The 18042-nt window shown below is 33.0% G+C and overlaps 2 protein-coding genes across 2 annotated transcripts in view; one reads left to right on the top strand and one right to left on the bottom strand.

Annotated features, from left to right (window-relative positions):
* LOC128156261 (LIM domain transcription factor LMO4.1-like) overlaps window positions 1-1513 on the bottom strand; it is a 9033-nt gene extending 7520 nt beyond the window's left edge. Inside the window, exon 1 of the mRNA XM_052818317.1 lies at window positions 1359-1513. Within this exon, the coding sequence (XP_052674277.1) occupies window positions 1359-1425 (67 nt within the window). The 5' untranslated portion in view covers window positions 1426-1513. The remainder of the gene's footprint in view (window positions 1-1358) is intronic.
* Window positions 1514-12479: 10966 nt separating this feature from the next.
* On the top strand, window positions 12480-16972 carry LOC128156784 (protein SET-like). The gene is made up of 8 exons (XM_052819072.1): window positions 12480-12600; window positions 14057-14238; window positions 14514-14636; window positions 14771-14884; window positions 15020-15187; window positions 15993-16020; window positions 16129-16193; window positions 16396-16972. The coding sequence occupies exons 1-8, from the start codon at window positions 12531-12533 to the stop codon at window positions 16453-16455; spliced, it is 810 nt and encodes a 269-aa protein (XP_052675032.1). The 5' UTR covers window positions 12480-12530; the 3' UTR covers window positions 16456-16972.
* Window positions 16973-18042: the final 1070 nt, after the last annotated feature.

The raw sequence follows: 18042 nt of genomic DNA, 5'->3' as shown, positions 1-18042 counted from the left end.
ATCAGAATTTCGGCGCAAATGAGGAACACTGTCTGCAGAAAAGAATACCACCACCTTGTTAGCTGGTTCGGAGGACTGCAGTGGTTTCAACAAAACCCCTCACCGCCTTTGGCACTTGCTCCAAGCATCCACTTTATGATAGGACACCGTATTATTCTAGCTGCTGAGACAAACTTCTTTCTATGATGACATTTGTATATTCGGTAAATAGTGCTTCGATGTAATGGTTTCTTTCTTTTATAAAGTAATGATTAATCAACAGCTAGACAACACGAGTTCAATTAATTAACACTTTTTAGTGCAAGTGGCCAACTAAACAAACAACAATTGGCAATCCGAAACAATATTGTCAACTATCCTTCTGTTTGGCTAGAGTTTGCCAGAATTTTCGAGTTTCGTTGCAGGAGACTTTATAATGTATATAAAAGGAGGAAATGGGTATGAGATTGGCCCAACAACGTGATACACACCTGTAACAAACTAATTAGAGAGTAAGAAAATTATATGTCTGAGGTTCAAACCTCGTCTGGACATTTAGAAAAAGGGAGAGGCAGAAATATAATGTATATTCATAGATACACAATAGATAATCATGCATACAAACTACTTTGTTTGTGTATCACAATTATCGTGCTGATGAATATGAATATTTTAAACCAGTAGGCCGCTCCCTTTGATTTTCCTGTAGTTCAAACAAAGAATGTGTTTAGGGAGGCTGATTCATTTGTATAAACATGTATATGCTTTTATTATATTTAGAAATATTCCTTTGGTACAAAACTATATTTGGTCATTTTCGGAAAGAAATTAGAAATTATTTTCTACGCAGAATGTATCCATACGAATCTTGATTGTCCAACACATTTATTTTCTAAAAACCATAACGACACCGTCTGTGGGGTTTCAACTCAAACTTTTTTTGACAGTCATGTCTCCTGAAGGCCCTTGATTGCATGGTGAATAAACATATAATATAAGGAATTCAAATTCCGCGCTAGTAAAATACTAAACACAATTTTCAAACTTATATAAAAAATCAATTTTTAAAATGAAATATTTCTTAACAAACATTCTCCAGGTTCTGTAACTACGATCGAGCGACTATTCCAGATCTGTGGAACGATTCGTATTCGGGTACAAAATATACAAACGACTGACGTATAAACCTCTAAGCTTCGTCACTCTGTGCTAGAGATGGTCAAAATGGAAATAAGACTTTTTAAAAATAAATTAATGGGAGATTGACAATGCAAGAGATCCCAAATCAAACACATGTCGTTCATTGTAGTCCATACCTTGTGTGTACAATTGAAATAATAAAGGTATTTACTTTAGGAAAGTGAGACTTTAAAACTCACCGTATTGAGAGTTGTGCTTTTCCATGGTGATGAAGGGGACGTTGCAGTGTAGCATCATCCGAACCATTACATGACCACGGACATTCTCGGCAAGAAAAACAAGTAATTGCCATCTGACAAACCCAATTATGTCTTTCTCCGAGTTATTCTCATTGAATTTCTGATATGAAATGCTGTCAAACTAATTTTCCTTAACAGTCAGCCATAAAGGGGCCGATATTTAAATTGAAAATTGTTATTTTGAGTAATAAATTAGATTTCTGACGATATCCTTGTTCAAATTCATAAAAGAACGTATTGATCTAGGAAATTTGCAGTATATTTGACCATCTGTTTCATCTCATGAATTGACTTATAAATTAATTGCACCATCTACACGAAGTCTCGATCCCGAAGCGCTCTCCTTGGGTTCGATAACAGTTCGATCTGATGAAATTCTTGCGCAAATTTAATTAGTATTGGTGTTCCATGGAGTGTGTGCCGTGAATTAGCTTTGGTAGAGCTCGGTCATAGAACATTTCCGTACCAGCAATTATCAATTTTCTCAATTACGCTAACGAACGCGACACTATATTGATAACATTAATAGAATTTGTGACCCATTGCTTGTTGGACAATGAAAATATTTGGGCGATTAAATTGACAGCAAAAAAATTATTTAAATATCACACGCAATTATTTCATTGCTGATTTTGAAGCACCCGTATTTTTTGTCTTTATCTAAAGAGATGCGATCTTGTCACGAGAAGACTTTTCAGAAGAACAGAAAAATGGCATTATCTTTCAGTGCCGTTTCTTGTAACGAAAAAAATTGCAAAACATTAGAACCAAAACCTATACCCAACTGACTAGCAAGAGCCGTGCAAAAGTGGCAGTGTTGGTGATTTTGGTTCAATAAAGACCCCATGGACAACAATTCAATGTCATATATTACAGTATGTACTTCACAGGACTTTAAAAGTTCCTTAGAAGTCGTAAAACTATCGTGAAATTCATGGCTTTGAAATTCGTTTTTTGGTCGTTAAATCGGTATTTCTTTGTTTGTGGAGACTTAATTTCGAGGATTATTGAAATGTTTTTTAAAGTACTGAGTAACTTTGCTTAAAATTCAATGATAAATAAAATGTCAACATCTTCCTCTAAATCTGGCGGTTATACGGTGTAGCTACTCCAAGGGAAACACCATGAATCATAAGTACATGTATATTGTGATGATAATTCTGATACTGTGTCGGGTCGTATTTAAAGTCCTATGATGTCAGCATTTGCTCTTCCTATATCAACGATCAAATCCAGTTACCAGTGCATCTATGATTGAATCTTTTTTCTCTTGAAATCTCGAGAAACCGTTACAAAAACTAATTGAATGGAAATTTTTAATTCCCGTTTGAGGGACATTATCAAGTTTCGCTATCGTTTAAACTTGAAAAGAAACATTTGAATTAGAAAAGACCAATTATAAGATTTCGTGTTACAGTCTAAAGAGAAAATAATCTTAGAAACAGTTTTCATGACAAAGGGAATACAATTTCAAAAACACTACGTAACACGTGCATCTTTACTGTTTACAGATCTCATGCGAGGCTGTTCTATTGCAGGGTCGTCATTTACAGAGTTGGATTGTAATTTCATGGTAATGATAACTTCTGATTGAATTGTAGTCCAGCAGTTGTTACATGGAGTCGATAGAAACACAAAACACAAGATGTTAAATGGAAACATGACCAACTAGAGAGTTCCGCGCTAGTGTGCATCCAATCTTCACATCCTTCTGAAAGCCGAGTCTGTCCAAATGTCAAGGCGGCAAATCTATCGAGCGTTTTCCCTCAGAGAGAGGGGCTCTGTTTGGGACAATAAACTAATGAGGTATCCCTCACGATTACACCTACAATTCAATGTGTATAGTTTCCAGTTGAAAACATGTTGATATATATAATATGTTATGCACAGTTTATGCTTATACACATGTGTTTGATTGTAGGATCGTATTACAACAATTTTACAGTCTCGTCGTATCTTTCGTTTCAATTTAGCAGTTTTTGCAAATCATCTTTTGAATAAATCAATAACGAGTGCTTAAAAAAGATTTATAAAAATCATGCATTTAGAAAAAGATTATAATTTGCTCATTTTAAATCTTTTTAGTCATAATTTGCAATTGTTTCAACTTTCAAGTGTACAGGCTACTGTTGATACCCGCGGGCCTATCCGGAACCTGTTACATAAGGTAAAGGTGCGTGTTTCATGTATCGTGTTCCAGATTGTGATCGACATCTTTCTAGCGTGAATTCGTCGACTCGTGGTGGGTGGAAGGTGATTCCACGTGCTCTGCAAAAAGAAATGATTACAAAACCAGTTTTATATACTAGATTATTAAGATGGTCTGGTCTTCATTCAGTATAAGGAGATATTTTGCAGTAGTTCTTTTATTCTGAAGTATTTATTTAAAAACGACATCTGTATTTTGATAGGTTTTTTTGTTCGGTGTGCGCAGATTTTTAATCAGCTACTAGTATGTGTCTTCAGTTTTACAGACAATGTGATTCCCAGCAAACCTTCCCAGCAAACCATCAGATTCTCTTCCCATTTCATGGATCTGGTGTCAGGTTGGGACCTCATTAGTAACTGGTGGTGATCTCTTATTAATTTTTACTCTAGATTTACAATTAAGGTTTGTTTTAGCAGTAACTGGTAACTTGATTTCGATCAAAATGTTATATTAATCTCTGCGCGATGTAATTTTGTAAATTGCATAATTCTAACAGCTGCCGCAAAATTCTATTTGTCTGCTAATTAAAGTTTGATTCTCTACGATTCGATTACAGAAAAAATAACACTGTATGAGGTACTAACTTATACAGACAAATCAGGATAAAGTATAATGATCACCAGTGTCTCTAAGTACATTGCTAATATCGGTAAAGATAATGTATGTCAATGATGTATGAGTGCATTACTCATTGTTCTCTCCGAGAAATATGGAGATATTAAAATTTAATAGCGTACACCTTTTTTCCACACCCAAAACCTTTCCAATTCAATTTTCAATTCAGTTTATTTCGCTCACACCATGGAATGGTACATGAGGTCAATCATTATATACAGTTCAAAAGTCAGAGGTACATTGTATAAATGAATAGATAAGTAGTAAATAAATAGTAAATAAGCATAAATATACAATATATACAATGAAGATAGGAAAAAATATAATAATGGAGGACAGACTATTATATCAAACTGTATATTTTGATAATAAAATAACATAATTTTTTCAGGTTTGTAGCATTTGAACAAGACATAAGTTCACAAAACTTAATAGTATTTGGCGCTGACCAGTATTTTTCATCAAGATATTTACGTCTAAATGTCAATAGTTCTTTACATTCCAGAATATAATGAAATTCGTCAGCAATTTGACCAGAATTACACATTTTACACACTCTTTGGTTTAAATGTGTATTGTACCATCTCCCAGTCTCCACTGGGAGATGGTGATTTGAGGTTCTAAATTTCATAAAAACCTTTCTGAGCCTAAGTGGCAATATATTAATGTAATTTTAATAATTAAAATTTTTCTTAAAAATCTTGTAAATTTGCCCTTTTGACGAGTCATTAATGTCACTAGACCATTTTTGGATATATTGGTCTTGTAACCTTTGTTTTACAATTGTAGAAATCCACTTTACATTTACAATATTTTGTTCATACCAAATATTTGAAAAACCACACATATCTAAAATATTTTTAACACCTACAATCCAAGAGTTTGACATATTTCCCCTTTGATATTGCAAGACCAAAAACTTATGTAAAACAGATACAATTTTGCTTTCAGAGTTTGTAAATAACTTTGACCAGTAGGAAATCATTCTGGTATATACATTGATACATAAAGGGAAACGACCTGTTTCCCCGTAAACCATATAGGATGGTGTACTACTTTTTAAGTTAAAAACATATTTTAAAAATTTTAAATGTACACGTTCAATGACTTTTATATTTTCGTAACCCCAAATTTCGCACCCATACAATAACACTGGGACTACAATTTTATCAAATAGGTCAAACTGACAATCGACAGGTAAATTAAATTGTCTTATTTTTCTAATAACACTGTACATTGCTTTCTGTGCTTGTTCACACAAATGTTTTTTAGCTTTAGCAAATGATCCTGTTCTGGAAAAGATTATACCCAGGTATTTAAAATCTTTGACATTTTCTATAGCAACCTTATTGTAATAAAACACATTTTTCGGTAGAGGGCCTTTTGAAAAAATCAAAATTTTTGTTTTGTCAGTATTGACTTGTAACTTCCATTGACTACAATATACATAAAATTCATTCAGTGTATTTTGGAGGTCTTCAGCAGTCTCAGTCATAATTACAGTATCAGATTGAGACCTTCAATGTTTTTGTCTAATAAGAAATTCTCCAAAGCACTGATATACAATGAAAACAAAAATGGTGATAGGCGCAAGAACACCTGAGTTTCATTTCCAAGTTAGAAAGTAAATAGGGGCTCATGTGTTATAAAGCATCCTCGAATAATGTTTAATTCTGCATCCGAGCGCATCAGAGACATATTTCAAACCGAAAAAGTTGCAAACTCGTCAAACAATGACGTTCCACGTCTAAACATAGCCGAGAACATCTCAACGAGGATCTGGAAAAATCGCGTTCTGCGGCAAAGATTACAACCTTGAAACAAATGTAAGACATTTGGGATTCGTGAAGTACTTCGGTCATTTCCTTTTACGATCAACCAAATTGACCATTTCCTCGCAGTTTTATTTATCAACCATCAATGTAACAATTAAAGAAAATTTGTTTTAATTAACTCCCTGATTAAACTGTAAAATAAAGAACATAAAGGTTAATTGGTGTGTTCTGGAGACTTGTTGTAGTGTACTAATGCAGAGCGGGGTAAAATGGAAGAACTGTTGGCACATTTCCTTACCCCTGTATCAATAAAAATGTCTATATTGGTTAGGAAAATGGCGGCTAAACGGTGGCAAAGGAAGGGGACATAATTAAATGTCATTATTGAAGGATGTCATTAGTAATTATCTCTTGTTCAGATCATTAGGTATGTAAATTAAAATAATCAAACAACAAAAAAGAACAAAACTAACATTAATGGAAATTTTTGATTTGTTTGACGTCGCCTGGTTGTGCATTAATTTCCTATTCCCCTTTTTCGTTTTATTAGTAAGCGAAAAATAACAGTTTTCTAAATGAGACTTCTCTTTGGGTTTTGATCCAGGGTGGAAGAGAGGAACTGTTTTATGAAATTACTTTAGGTTTAATAATCTTAAATGGCTTGGGGATCAATACAAATGAATTTTGATGGTAAAAGATCGAGAAAATTACCACAGGGAGACGAGTAATTGATGGCATTTTTTCCAATCAGGCTTCAAATCATTTTCATATCCCGTTGGATTGCTATTTATCTCGCGTTTTCTATTGAATCTGATTGAAGTAAAGAATCATTAGCGAGCGAAAGAGGAACAGCACATTATGAGGAAAGGGTAATCACTGATTATTAGGGTTGTTAAAAGAATTGAAGATCAAAATGAACATTGGGAAAATTGTTCAAAATCTGCACGGGTTAAGCTTCAATTAAGGTGCGGTTTCTTCGGATTAGGTCTCTGTGTGCCACGGAAGATTATATGGTGTTCATAGAATTAATAAGTTCGGGGAATGCAGCAAACTATATGTCCTAGGAAATGAGCTCAAAAACATTTTTCAATTAAGAGAAAATTAGATGTTGTAAAAGTCAAACGCAACGGGTAAAATAGATAACTGAAACGAGAGAGAGAGAGAGAGAGAGAGAGAGAGAGAGAGAGAGAGAGAGAGAGAGAGATCATGAATATGAAGATTGAGAAAGATAATTGAATATTTCGAGTTGCATGTTTAATAGGAATCACCATTCCTCCATTGCCAGCAATATGCATTTTGTATCTATATGCTGGAAAGAGAAACGTAAAGCGTAAAAATTGAATAGGAGACCAGGGAATACGCTTATGATGAATGATGATAGTTTACTAATGGTGCTCATTTAAGCATTTCTTTCAGTCTCCTTTGTGCGATTTCTGAATTATTTAGAGATAAATTGCTTGTCAAATACATGAACCGATTTTCCACATTTGCAGCAAATACAAAAGACATTGAAATGCTTTGAGACAGATTCTGTCAGTTCATTAATTATTTAAAAACGCTATAGAAACAGTCTCTTTTAGAGTATCTCAATTGTTTGTGATATTTGAGAGCTAAAAACCTTACAATGTTCTAGACATTGCATTCAGAGTGCATTTGTGAATTAAAAGCGTATGAAAAGTCCCAAATGTTAGCTTAAAATAAAAAAATACATTTGTTTCTGTCATAGATCGTGAAAATTTCATTTTGTTATTGAATTTTTGGAGGAAGTAATAGTAGGATGAACGTTCAGTTTACTTGTTTTTGTTTTAATTTAGCTAATATCGATTAACAAATAAAATATGAAGCGATTGAGCAGGGATATGAAACAATAAATACATCGGAGTCCATATTTGGATTGGATGCTAACTAATGAAATGTATTACTATTAAATCTTGCCTATCGATGATTCGTTAAACTAGATCTCTAATTCAACCTAGGAAATGATTGTTTACTTTTTCTTGGGTAGAACATCATGAAAGGATTAGAAATTAGCTAAATGATAAAACGATGAAAAAACTAGAGCCACATCCTCGTACGGATCACATCGTGACATCAATGACGACTGAATATAAGGGCTGAATTGGTCCTATTGGTGTGTGTGTTGTTTGACGAAACGGGAGGTTTGAATAGTAAAGTCTTTTAAAACTAGTAAATTATTCCGACAAGTGACTTACAATTTATTGATTTTTTTAGAGGGGATGGGGATGGGGTGGGGTGGGGCGCGCGCCTTGTTTAAGCCTCGTTTGATGCAATGAGCGAGTAGTGGTCATCGCCAACGCGCCATTAACCAAACGCTGTAGAATTTCCCAGCCAGCCCATCGAACAATGTGATAAATAATGCGGCATAATCAGTGCGCAAATCACTTTAAATGAATGTGAAAAATGATCTTGTCATAAAAACCACAGAATTGGACAAAAATAATTCGGATTTAATTTCATTTTGCCAGAAACGAAACTCGTATTCATTTATTAAGCCCAGGAATGATCAATTTTCGTCTAAAAATGAAGAAAATGATTTCCTTCAGGCAGGACAATTGTCTAATTGGCACTGTATCCACTCTGCTCAAAGATTTGATTCTTTTATGGAAACATCAACATTTTGTTCTTATTCACTTTTCATCGAGTTAATCAAATCCTCACAAATTAGAAGCCATTTGCGGATAATTATGTTGAGACTGCAAATTGAATAAAACAATTCGGAATGACAGCTCACTCTTTGAAGGAAAACATTTGGTAGTCGAAACTTTTTATTCGGAGCATTTCTGGATTTAAATTCCATCGTTGGATGCAGAAGATATACATTGGTATACCTGTGGAAAGAACAATTCATCATAAATAAAAGCAAGAGGTCTTATATCAAAAGAATCACAGTTGTACGACTCGAAATGAGCAAAGCATATTCCAATTTAAGGCACATATATCTAATGTCAAAGTTTATTGGCCTAAAATGTATGTTATGAAGTGCAGAAAAGAGAAAGAAAATTCATTCAATCAATCAATTTATCATTCAATCGATCGATAAGGTGAGTCTTTGAGACCAGCTTAGAACGCATTGGCTCTAAGGTATCGGTAGACTGTTTTACATCTCAGATCTGCATGAGAACACTTTGTATCTTTTGTAATGTTATGCGAGATGATATTGCAAATAAAATGCATGGTAACAGACAACTGACAAATCCACACAGAAAGACAAAGCGGAGTTAACGAAGTCAACAAAACAATTATCAATATTTACATTTAGTGTGTAACTCAAATTACTGCAATATTTACAATAGATGCAAACGAAACGACCAATTTAAGTGTAGACTGAAAATCTACCAGAAAGCCTTTCTTCTGATCAATGGAACAATCTACGTGTTTCAATTTCCAAAAATTTCAAAAATATCATTTTGACGCTTTAGTTGTTGATGAATTCTTATTTCCTGATGTAGTTAACTAATTGAAAAAAAAAGTATTCAAAACCTTATCTTATTTTTGTCATGGAAACAAAAGACTAAAGATATATGACACACTAGCAGTTGAAGATACAGCTGTGGTTTGAATTATGACCATGATTTTGTACGGAAAGGTGGCGAGAGACTCGGTTGTTTCATCGCTTCATGTTGTACATGGGACTCGTATCCTTGTTAGCGACAAACATCGCCATGATTGAAACGAAGTTTGTTTATTTTTAATAATACCGTACCTAAGTCTCTTACATTTTACTTAGGTATTATTGATTGTCGTATATTTCTGCTAATTGATGAAGCACAGAATGTTGACATCAACCAATATGTGGTGTTTTTTTCTCAGCCAAACAAAATTTTATAAGTGATACCGATCTTTTGACTTACATGAGAATTCATTTAGCAGGGATTTATTGATGACTCAGTTTGCTCTATATATTCATAGTCGACAAACACACTTATCTCATGGGAGGTAACTCTGACACCAAGTCCCCAGGAACGATCAATCCGAAAAATACCGAGATCCGTTATTTAAAACGGAAATTATTCATAAAGCAATTGGTTTTGATCTACCTCGTGGTCTTTTTATCAACAATCTAACTAACCAATTTTTAATCAACAGACGACGGAGAAACAATCATTGATTGCTACTTTAGATGTCAAGGTCATAGGTCAGGTATATGCAGTTTCAAAGTCATTTATGACACCCAAGGTCGGATTTGACGCATCTACTACAGTAGTTTGCCATTCTTTGAGGCGGTGGACGCGGAGCAATATACAACATACCAGCAGCACAGGCACCTGAAGTTATATATTTTTTTCTCATAATAAAAACATAAACTAGTACCTTCTACCTAATAATGTACCATTAAGTAGCGGGTATATATTCTTATTGTGAGAAAAACAAATAACTTCAGATCGCAGACACTGTTTCTGAGATAAAGAGTACCCCATAGTCTTGTTATTTTAACAATAAAATGCTTTCTTTATGGATTCATACGGGATATGAAGGTGGCGACATTGCTGAAAAAATACGTAACCCGCGTTGCCTGTAATAAATAAATTTTAGTGTAATTTCGAATTTAACATACATGTAGTAAAGGTTTTAACATTTCCATGATTTTTTTTTCATGGTTTCTTAAAACATTTTTCCAAATAATGTAATAATTACAGATCGAAGATATTTAATTTGAAAAGAAAGATAACCGTCGTAACACGAATGATGTTATGTTTTTCCTTTCTCTCGTCGTACTTTAATATAGATTCTTCTATTCTCGGGAAACCGATATTGCATGATCAGAATTGATTTTAAAATCAAATGACAAAATTAGAAATAAAAAAATGAGTACAATTAAGTAAACTCGGCACATGGTTTTTACACAAATGGTACAGTGTTAATTATCAACAATTTCAGTAAAGGAATTTACAAAACAAAGTTTGTTTGTGAAGAATATTTAAATGTATTACCTAGAAAATTAAGAACATTGTGAAATTCAGAACAAGTAATCACTGTCTTCCTAGGTTTGTTGGTCGTTGGAATAAATTACAAAGTCATGAAAGAATCTGAAATCTGTATAATAATGTTCAACCAAATTGGGGACGAATTTCATTACCTGTTAGAATACAACGTATTATCTTCAATATTAGAAAAAAAATTAGCAAGAAAATATTATGTCCAACCTAATCATTCTAATATTACAAAGTTCTGTAATCTGTTGTTGAATACCAATTAACTCTAAATGTAAAGAAATGTGTATTTTATTACCAAAATTTATGAGGTCTGGCCCCGCCGTCACCAAGTTTCCTCAACTCAATTCTTGGCCTCAAGTATGAGTATTGACCTCAAGTTTATGCACTTTCCTTTAAAGGATTTGAGTTGAGGAATGAGTTGAGGGATTTAGTTAAATTGTTGGTGAAAAGCAAAATGAGACAGCTCTGCTCATTTCAGATTGTTTGTTTATATGTACATGTAAATGTGTTAATAAACATGTATGTTGTACCTCTTGTACCATTTATATTGTTTTGGAAGAATGAATGAATTGAATTGAATTGGTAAACATGTAAAAAAGTTATTTTTCTGCACTTAGTAAACTTGGCACCTGAACCTGGTAATTTCGTTACCTTTTATCGTATTTTGTTTTGAATTCGTTCTATATAGCAATTGTTGGTTTGCTTAATTGTTCTTATAGAAAAATAAGAAATTAACACTTATTGCTGGAAGATTATCTATAAATAGTGTTTATATTCTGTGGTTGTATGTGAACAATATACGAATAATTTTAAGTATTCCCATAGAAGAACTTCTACACAAGTAACCTGACCACTATTTTTTGAATGAATCCATTTTACCAATCTCCATTCGTAATGATCCAAATATATAGCAAAATTTGGTGCATTTTAATATTTTGAGATGGCCCCACTAAAAACCAAACGGTAGAATTTAGTATTTTTTAACATATAAGGTAGGAAATGATTTTACTAATCATATTTGAGAAAAAAACTATTGTAGTATTTTTTTAATCTGTTTAATGTGCAAAAAATGACAGTTTCCTATATATTCCTATAATAAATGCACCTCTAATTTGAGATGGTCCCTAAAAAGAACCAGACAGTCGATTTTCTTGAAGCTTTGCAAATAAACTAGAGTTGGTTGAAATTATATATGGTTAAGAAATAAAGAGTTTTGCTAATGTAGTTTTCCCGCAAAAAAAAAACAAAACCAAATCGGTCTCCTTAAATATATCCAAAGAGAACAGGATACTAATATAGATACTAGTACTATTAGAATTTTTGAGGGGTTTTGCCTAAGCTGGCAAAAGGGACAGAAAATTCATGCTAATTCTATAAGCTATAACTTACTGTAGCTTAACAGACATCTGATTTGGAGTGGGTGTTTCATCAGATACGTTGGAATCCTGCTAAATGATTCGTAAATTTTATTAAATCTGATCGGGTTCGAAATACAATTGGCGCGCATGTGTATTATGCGCATGCGTAATTTGTCCTTTTGCATTGAACTCCTGAAAACATGGCGACTCCGGCCAAAGTGAGCAAGCCAGAAGGGAAAAACAATCATGATAACGCAGATGAGCAAGCTGGTGAGATAATAATGAACATGAGAGTCTTTCATACATATGTTGAACCTGCAGAGGTACCGATTAGCTTTTCCGCACTGCAAATTCATTGTCATGCAATGCTACCATGTCGGTTCAAGCCATGTGCGATTTCTCTTTTGTTGAAAACATGTTCATATCAAAAGATATTGGTTTGATTTATTTGTGACTGTGTGAACGAAATTTATGCATGCTGAATAGTATTGAATGCTGTTTGAAGATGGTAGTAGGATAATATCGGTAAATTGCGCAGACATATAATTGTTATATCTTTGGCTCCAAAATTTCATGTTATTGTATGACGTCATTGCTGTTCACTTCCGGTTTTAACCAGTTTGATTGTAGAATGATGTGTTGTAGCCAATCTGTAAAAATTGATTTGTATGGTGTTAAAGATTATTCTAATCAAATTCATCTGACAATTTTGTCTAATTGAGATGATACTGTAATAATTCCCAAATAACCTACTTGCTGGACATTTAGTACAGTAGCATAATTGAAACCAAAATAAAAATTATCATAAGTTTATTTTGAGGTTTAAATGAGATCTTATTAATACTGAACATGTATGTAAATAAAAGGTTTTTATCTAGGCATCTAGTTTGTCTTTAAAAAAAATTGAATAAAGGAAATCCACTAGTTTTTGGCTTAAAATTTTTTATTTATTAATTTCTTGGGCCAAAATAAGGAGATGTTTATGACTTCAATATGAGACATGCATGTTTTTAATTATATTAAATTCTATTTTAGACATTTATTTTTTTACTCATCAGCAGATATTCATCAAACTGATATATTGGCAAAGTTTAATTATTTTTTGTTCTATATAGTTTAAAAAGGATGAGTTTTTGCAGATGAACAAACATAACGAATTTGATATGCCTCTTCTTCATTTTGCAGCTCATCTTCCCTTCTTTAGTAATAACACATGTCTGAACTGAAATATAGGATTTCTAATGGCATTTTACAACTTAAATTTGCCAGATAGGACAAAGTCAAATAAAGCATTTATTTGGGGCGTTTTGTTATCAATCTTTAGTGCCTGGGGAAAGTAACAGAAATTAATGGAAAGTAAAAAATGCAAGTCCAACATTCAAAATTAGTCATTATAAAATTCTCTAAAAATACAATTGTCCTTTATTCCTTCTACTAGGCAAAATCATAGAAACTTCAGATTCTGAAGATAATGAAGCATTTCAGTGGTAGATGTATCAGCTAAAGTCATGTTTTCATATTGACAGAGACTATTATTTATTCTGAGTAACCTGAGCATTTGTTTACATTGATTTCATAATAGAGAAAACTAAAAATGATAAGATATGAAAAATTCGGGGAAAAAAAATTGATGCAGCAATACTTTTACTTATGATGCTGTGCTCTAGAAACAAATCATAACCTAAATTTTTTTTTTGCCTTAGTTGTATGTTTTAAATATTTTCAGACAAAGAGCAGCAAGAGGCCATTGAGCAGATAGATGAGGTTCAGAATGAAATAGACAGACTAAATGAGCAAGCCAGTGAAGAAATTCTCAAAGTTGAACAAAAGTACAACAAGCTACGGCAACCTTACTACTCGAAGCGATCCGACCTTATAGCAAAAATACCAAACTTTTGGGTGACAGCTGTATCCTTTCCTGTGATAACTGCTGAAAGTGCAGACCAAGAGTTTGAAAAACACTAGCTAATAATGATTTCTTTTATTCAGTTATATCTGATCTAAAAATGTTTTGCATTGAGTTTTGTTTTCAATATAAGATATAAGTGGTGTTGGTATAAACTTGAATGATTGTCAGTATATAGATTAGTAAATCTTCAAATTACTTCTTTAGTTAGGTTTATTGTTCTAATATCAGATGAATTAATATGTGGTGTTGGTATTTTACCTTAACATGTTGATAGTTTGTAAACCATCCTCAAATATCTGCACTATTAAATGAAGAAGATGAGGAAGCCCTACAGTTTCTCACAAAGGTTGAAGTTCAGGAGTTTGAAGATATAAAATCTGGTTACAAAATAAACTTTGTAAGTATAGTAAAACATGTAGGAAACATATTTCTTAATATGTATATGTATATCAATTGCATATTAATATGTTGAATACATGTATGTTGTAGAGGGGAACATTTAAAATTATGGGTTTTTATTTTCTTTTTCAGTATTTTGATAGTAACCAATACTTTGAAAATGATGTTATATCAAAAGAATTTCACTTGAATGAAACAGGGGAACCATCATCAAAATCAACACCTATTAAGTGGAAGAGTGGAAAGGTATACCTTATTGATGCTGGCATTGATATCAGTTTATTGTTTATTGCCAATGGTTGTAGAAGAAATCCCTAAATTTTGTGTCTGTTGAATGAAATTTTGTTTTACTTGTCATGATTATGGTGATTTTATTTCTAGGACCTAACAAAAAAATCAAGTACACCTAGCAAAGGAGGGCGTAAGCGTAACATGGAAGAGCAGGAATCCTTCTTCTGTTGGTTCACGGACCACGGCGACGCCGGAGCAGATGAATTAGGGGAGGTCATCAAGGACGACATCTGGCCAAATCCATTGCAATACTACCTGGTAACTTTTTCCTTCATAAAGTGCAATATATAATTTTAACTTTAGCTGTCTTAAAGCTTAAGGCCAAACCTTTGTCATATATGAAACAAATAATTCCTCGGTGTTAATTGCCAAGGAGCCTTTATTGTTAAAACTAAAATTTAATAACTAGGACTTTGATTTACACATGATCACAGTATATACAATAAGCTTAATACTGGCAACAGTCAAATTGATTAGTTGCAAGTCCAAACACTGTTTTTAGCAGAAGGAGGATTCTATAGCATAAACCAAACCAGAACCAAAATCTCAAAAATTTAACTGAAACCAAGCTAAATTTAAACAGGAGTTTTTTGGTCATACAGGTATCCATGACGGCCATTGCAGTGATTTTTCACTGCCCATTGAGGGTCATAATTCTGCCCCATTCCCAACTGCAACATCCTTCCTCTTCACCCAAAATTCCACATCAATTTTCTCCAGAGAATTCGCAAAAATTTGTGTGAATTATTTAAATTTGGCAATAAACTGGATTCTGACTCACTAACAGTGTTTAGTTCTTGAAATTTTGTCTTACGATTGCACATTAAAATTTCCCATTATTTGATAAATTGTCCTGAAATTTCCATAATAAATTTAGTGAAATCTGGTATCAGACAGAATAGATTTTTAAGAACATGTTGCATTTTATAGTTACTTCCCTTATCTTAATGCTGTAGTACTCAATTGTTCAGGATCTCACTGATTTGGTATTCATGTCTTCTTCCCATCCCCAGTCCCATTATAATGCAGTTGACCTGTGTTAATTTTATTTTCTTTATTTTAGGCATCTGAAATTGAAGAAGATGGAGGAGGTATGATTAGATTTTAATTTGTCTTAACAGCAAATAATTTTGAGTACATTATTTCAAAAAAGAATATACATTTCAAATTGTAAATATGTTTATTGGGTATCTTTATAGATGAATTAGATGAGGAAGGCATGATGGATGAAGAAGATGAAGAGGACTATGAAGGAGAAGAAGAGGTAGAAATTTATTATGTATGATTTAATGGTTCGGAGGTTTTGTTGTTGCATAAAGTATTGACCCTATCATTCATTTACTTTGGCAAATTAAATTTCATTTCATATGAGAAGTCTTGTGATAGTATATCACAATCATATAATAGTCTTGCTTGATCTTAACGGAATGAGTTCTGAAGTGTTGATACATTTGTTTGATTTCCAGGAAGGTGAAGGAGATGAAGATGGAGAAGATGAGGGAGATGACGGGGAAGATGAAGGTTGAACTGCCATGGAAACCATCATTCATTGTTATCATTCTTTTATATCATGTGACAGTTGTTGACATTTCATTCTCGTGGATTTTTCATGTCGACTTCTCATTGTGCATTGTTAAAGTAGTTCATAGATGTCTTGGGTGTGTCCTAACATTTCAAGCTGTTTGTTTATCAGCCAATACCTTTTTTGATACAGTTTGTTTTTTAAGTTCATTAAGGAATTCTTTTAGTGTTGTCATATTTGAAGTATTTAAAGAATTTGTATGTATTTGGAAATATAGTGAAATAAAAATGATATTGAATAATTGTACAAGAATTTGATGTTAAGAAATTCAATTAAATGCAGTTAAAAGACAGTTTGTACCATTCTTTGAAGTGAACTCTTTGTATCTCAGTTCATCTCCTCCATTTTGTTGGATGTTGACCAAGACATGTGGATCAAGCACTTCGTATCATATGATAAAATCATGTCTTTTTCTGTTCAAATGTCAAGAACTTGCAAAATAAATTTTGCATGTATTTTTATTTTTATTTAGCTTTTTTCCTGCTGAGTTAGGAAAGCAGAATGAGGAAGATTGCACTATCATTCAAAAAGTGGGATGGTATATTTGCATTGAGGAGATCAAAGTTGTTCAAAAATTTACATCTTTTCCAAATATATCGATGGAAAGAGTAATTAGAACCCTAGCTTTAGTCAAATGTGCAAAAAAGAGGGAAAATAAATACACTGACTGTTAATGTTCAATCTCTGTCTCTCCAGAATGGAGAAACTTCAATCCACAGGCAGTATAGAGACCACTCTTCGAGTAATGCCAAGTTGTTGCTATAAACATTTTTCTTTATCTATGTTGAGAATTCAACTATGTTCACATTTTGTTTTGCATATATCTAAACGTTTAACTTCAGTCTCTTGAACCACTAGGCCAATATTAACAAAACTTTGCACAAAGCATCTTGCGAGTGAAAGGCTTTGAATTTGTTTTTCAAATGAATGGTACCCTTATGAAAGAAATGGAAAACTAGCAATGCTGCATTACATTTAAAAGAATTAAAGGTGTTAATAAGCTTCCTTGCTCGTAATTCAATTGTTTTTCTTTAACTACAATCTACAGTGTTCTTATTAGCTTCGGACTCTTAATAAGAAAACTAACAATTTTTGTATTCCCAATTTCGTTACACCAATATGACTATAATTAAAATGTTAGCTTGTCAGTTGAGAAATAATTTATTTTGACATATACAATATATGTTCAGAGTTTTCTACATTCTAAGCCAGAGAGTGAAAGATAATCAAAAATAATCTCGTGTTTAAAGATGACCATTGCGAACAGAAAGGGTTCCCAACGGGAATTCTAAGTTCATTATACATGTATTACTAAAACCATAGAAAACTGTACACTTTACACCAAAAGAACATGCATTATAGAAGGACCAAAATTATGGCACGTAAAATTCACTAAAATGAGTTTCACGGTTTAGGTTGAAAACTAGTTAACGGACGATGGTTTTAGAGATGAAAGCAGTCCGACTGTAAATAAGGGAAAAATGGGGGGGGGGGGGGGGAATCAGACGGAAATGAAAGGTAACTTTACGGT

The sequence above is a fragment of the Crassostrea angulata genome, chromosome 7, assembly GCF_025612915.1.
Source record: "Crassostrea angulata isolate pt1a10 chromosome 7, ASM2561291v2, whole genome shotgun sequence".
NCBI lineage: Eukaryota > Metazoa > Mollusca > Bivalvia > Ostreida > Ostreidae > Magallana > Magallana angulata.
This window is presented reverse-complemented; position numbering and strand designations above follow the sequence as displayed.

Excerpts from the sequence above, each read along its gene's own strand:
- LOC128156784 (XM_052819072.1), top strand. The coding sequence starts at position 12,531 with ATGGCGACTCCGGCCAAAGTGAGCAAGCCAGAAGGGAAAAACAATCAT. Across the intron at positions 12,601-14,056 it reads TAACGCAGATGAGCAAGCTG|ACAAAGAGCAGCAAGAGGCC; the intron begins GTGAGATAATAA and ends AAATATTTTCAG. Across the intron at positions 14,637-14,770 it reads CTGGTTACAAAATAAACTTT|TATTTTGATAGTAACCAATA; the intron begins GTAAGTATAGTA and ends TTTCTTTTTCAG.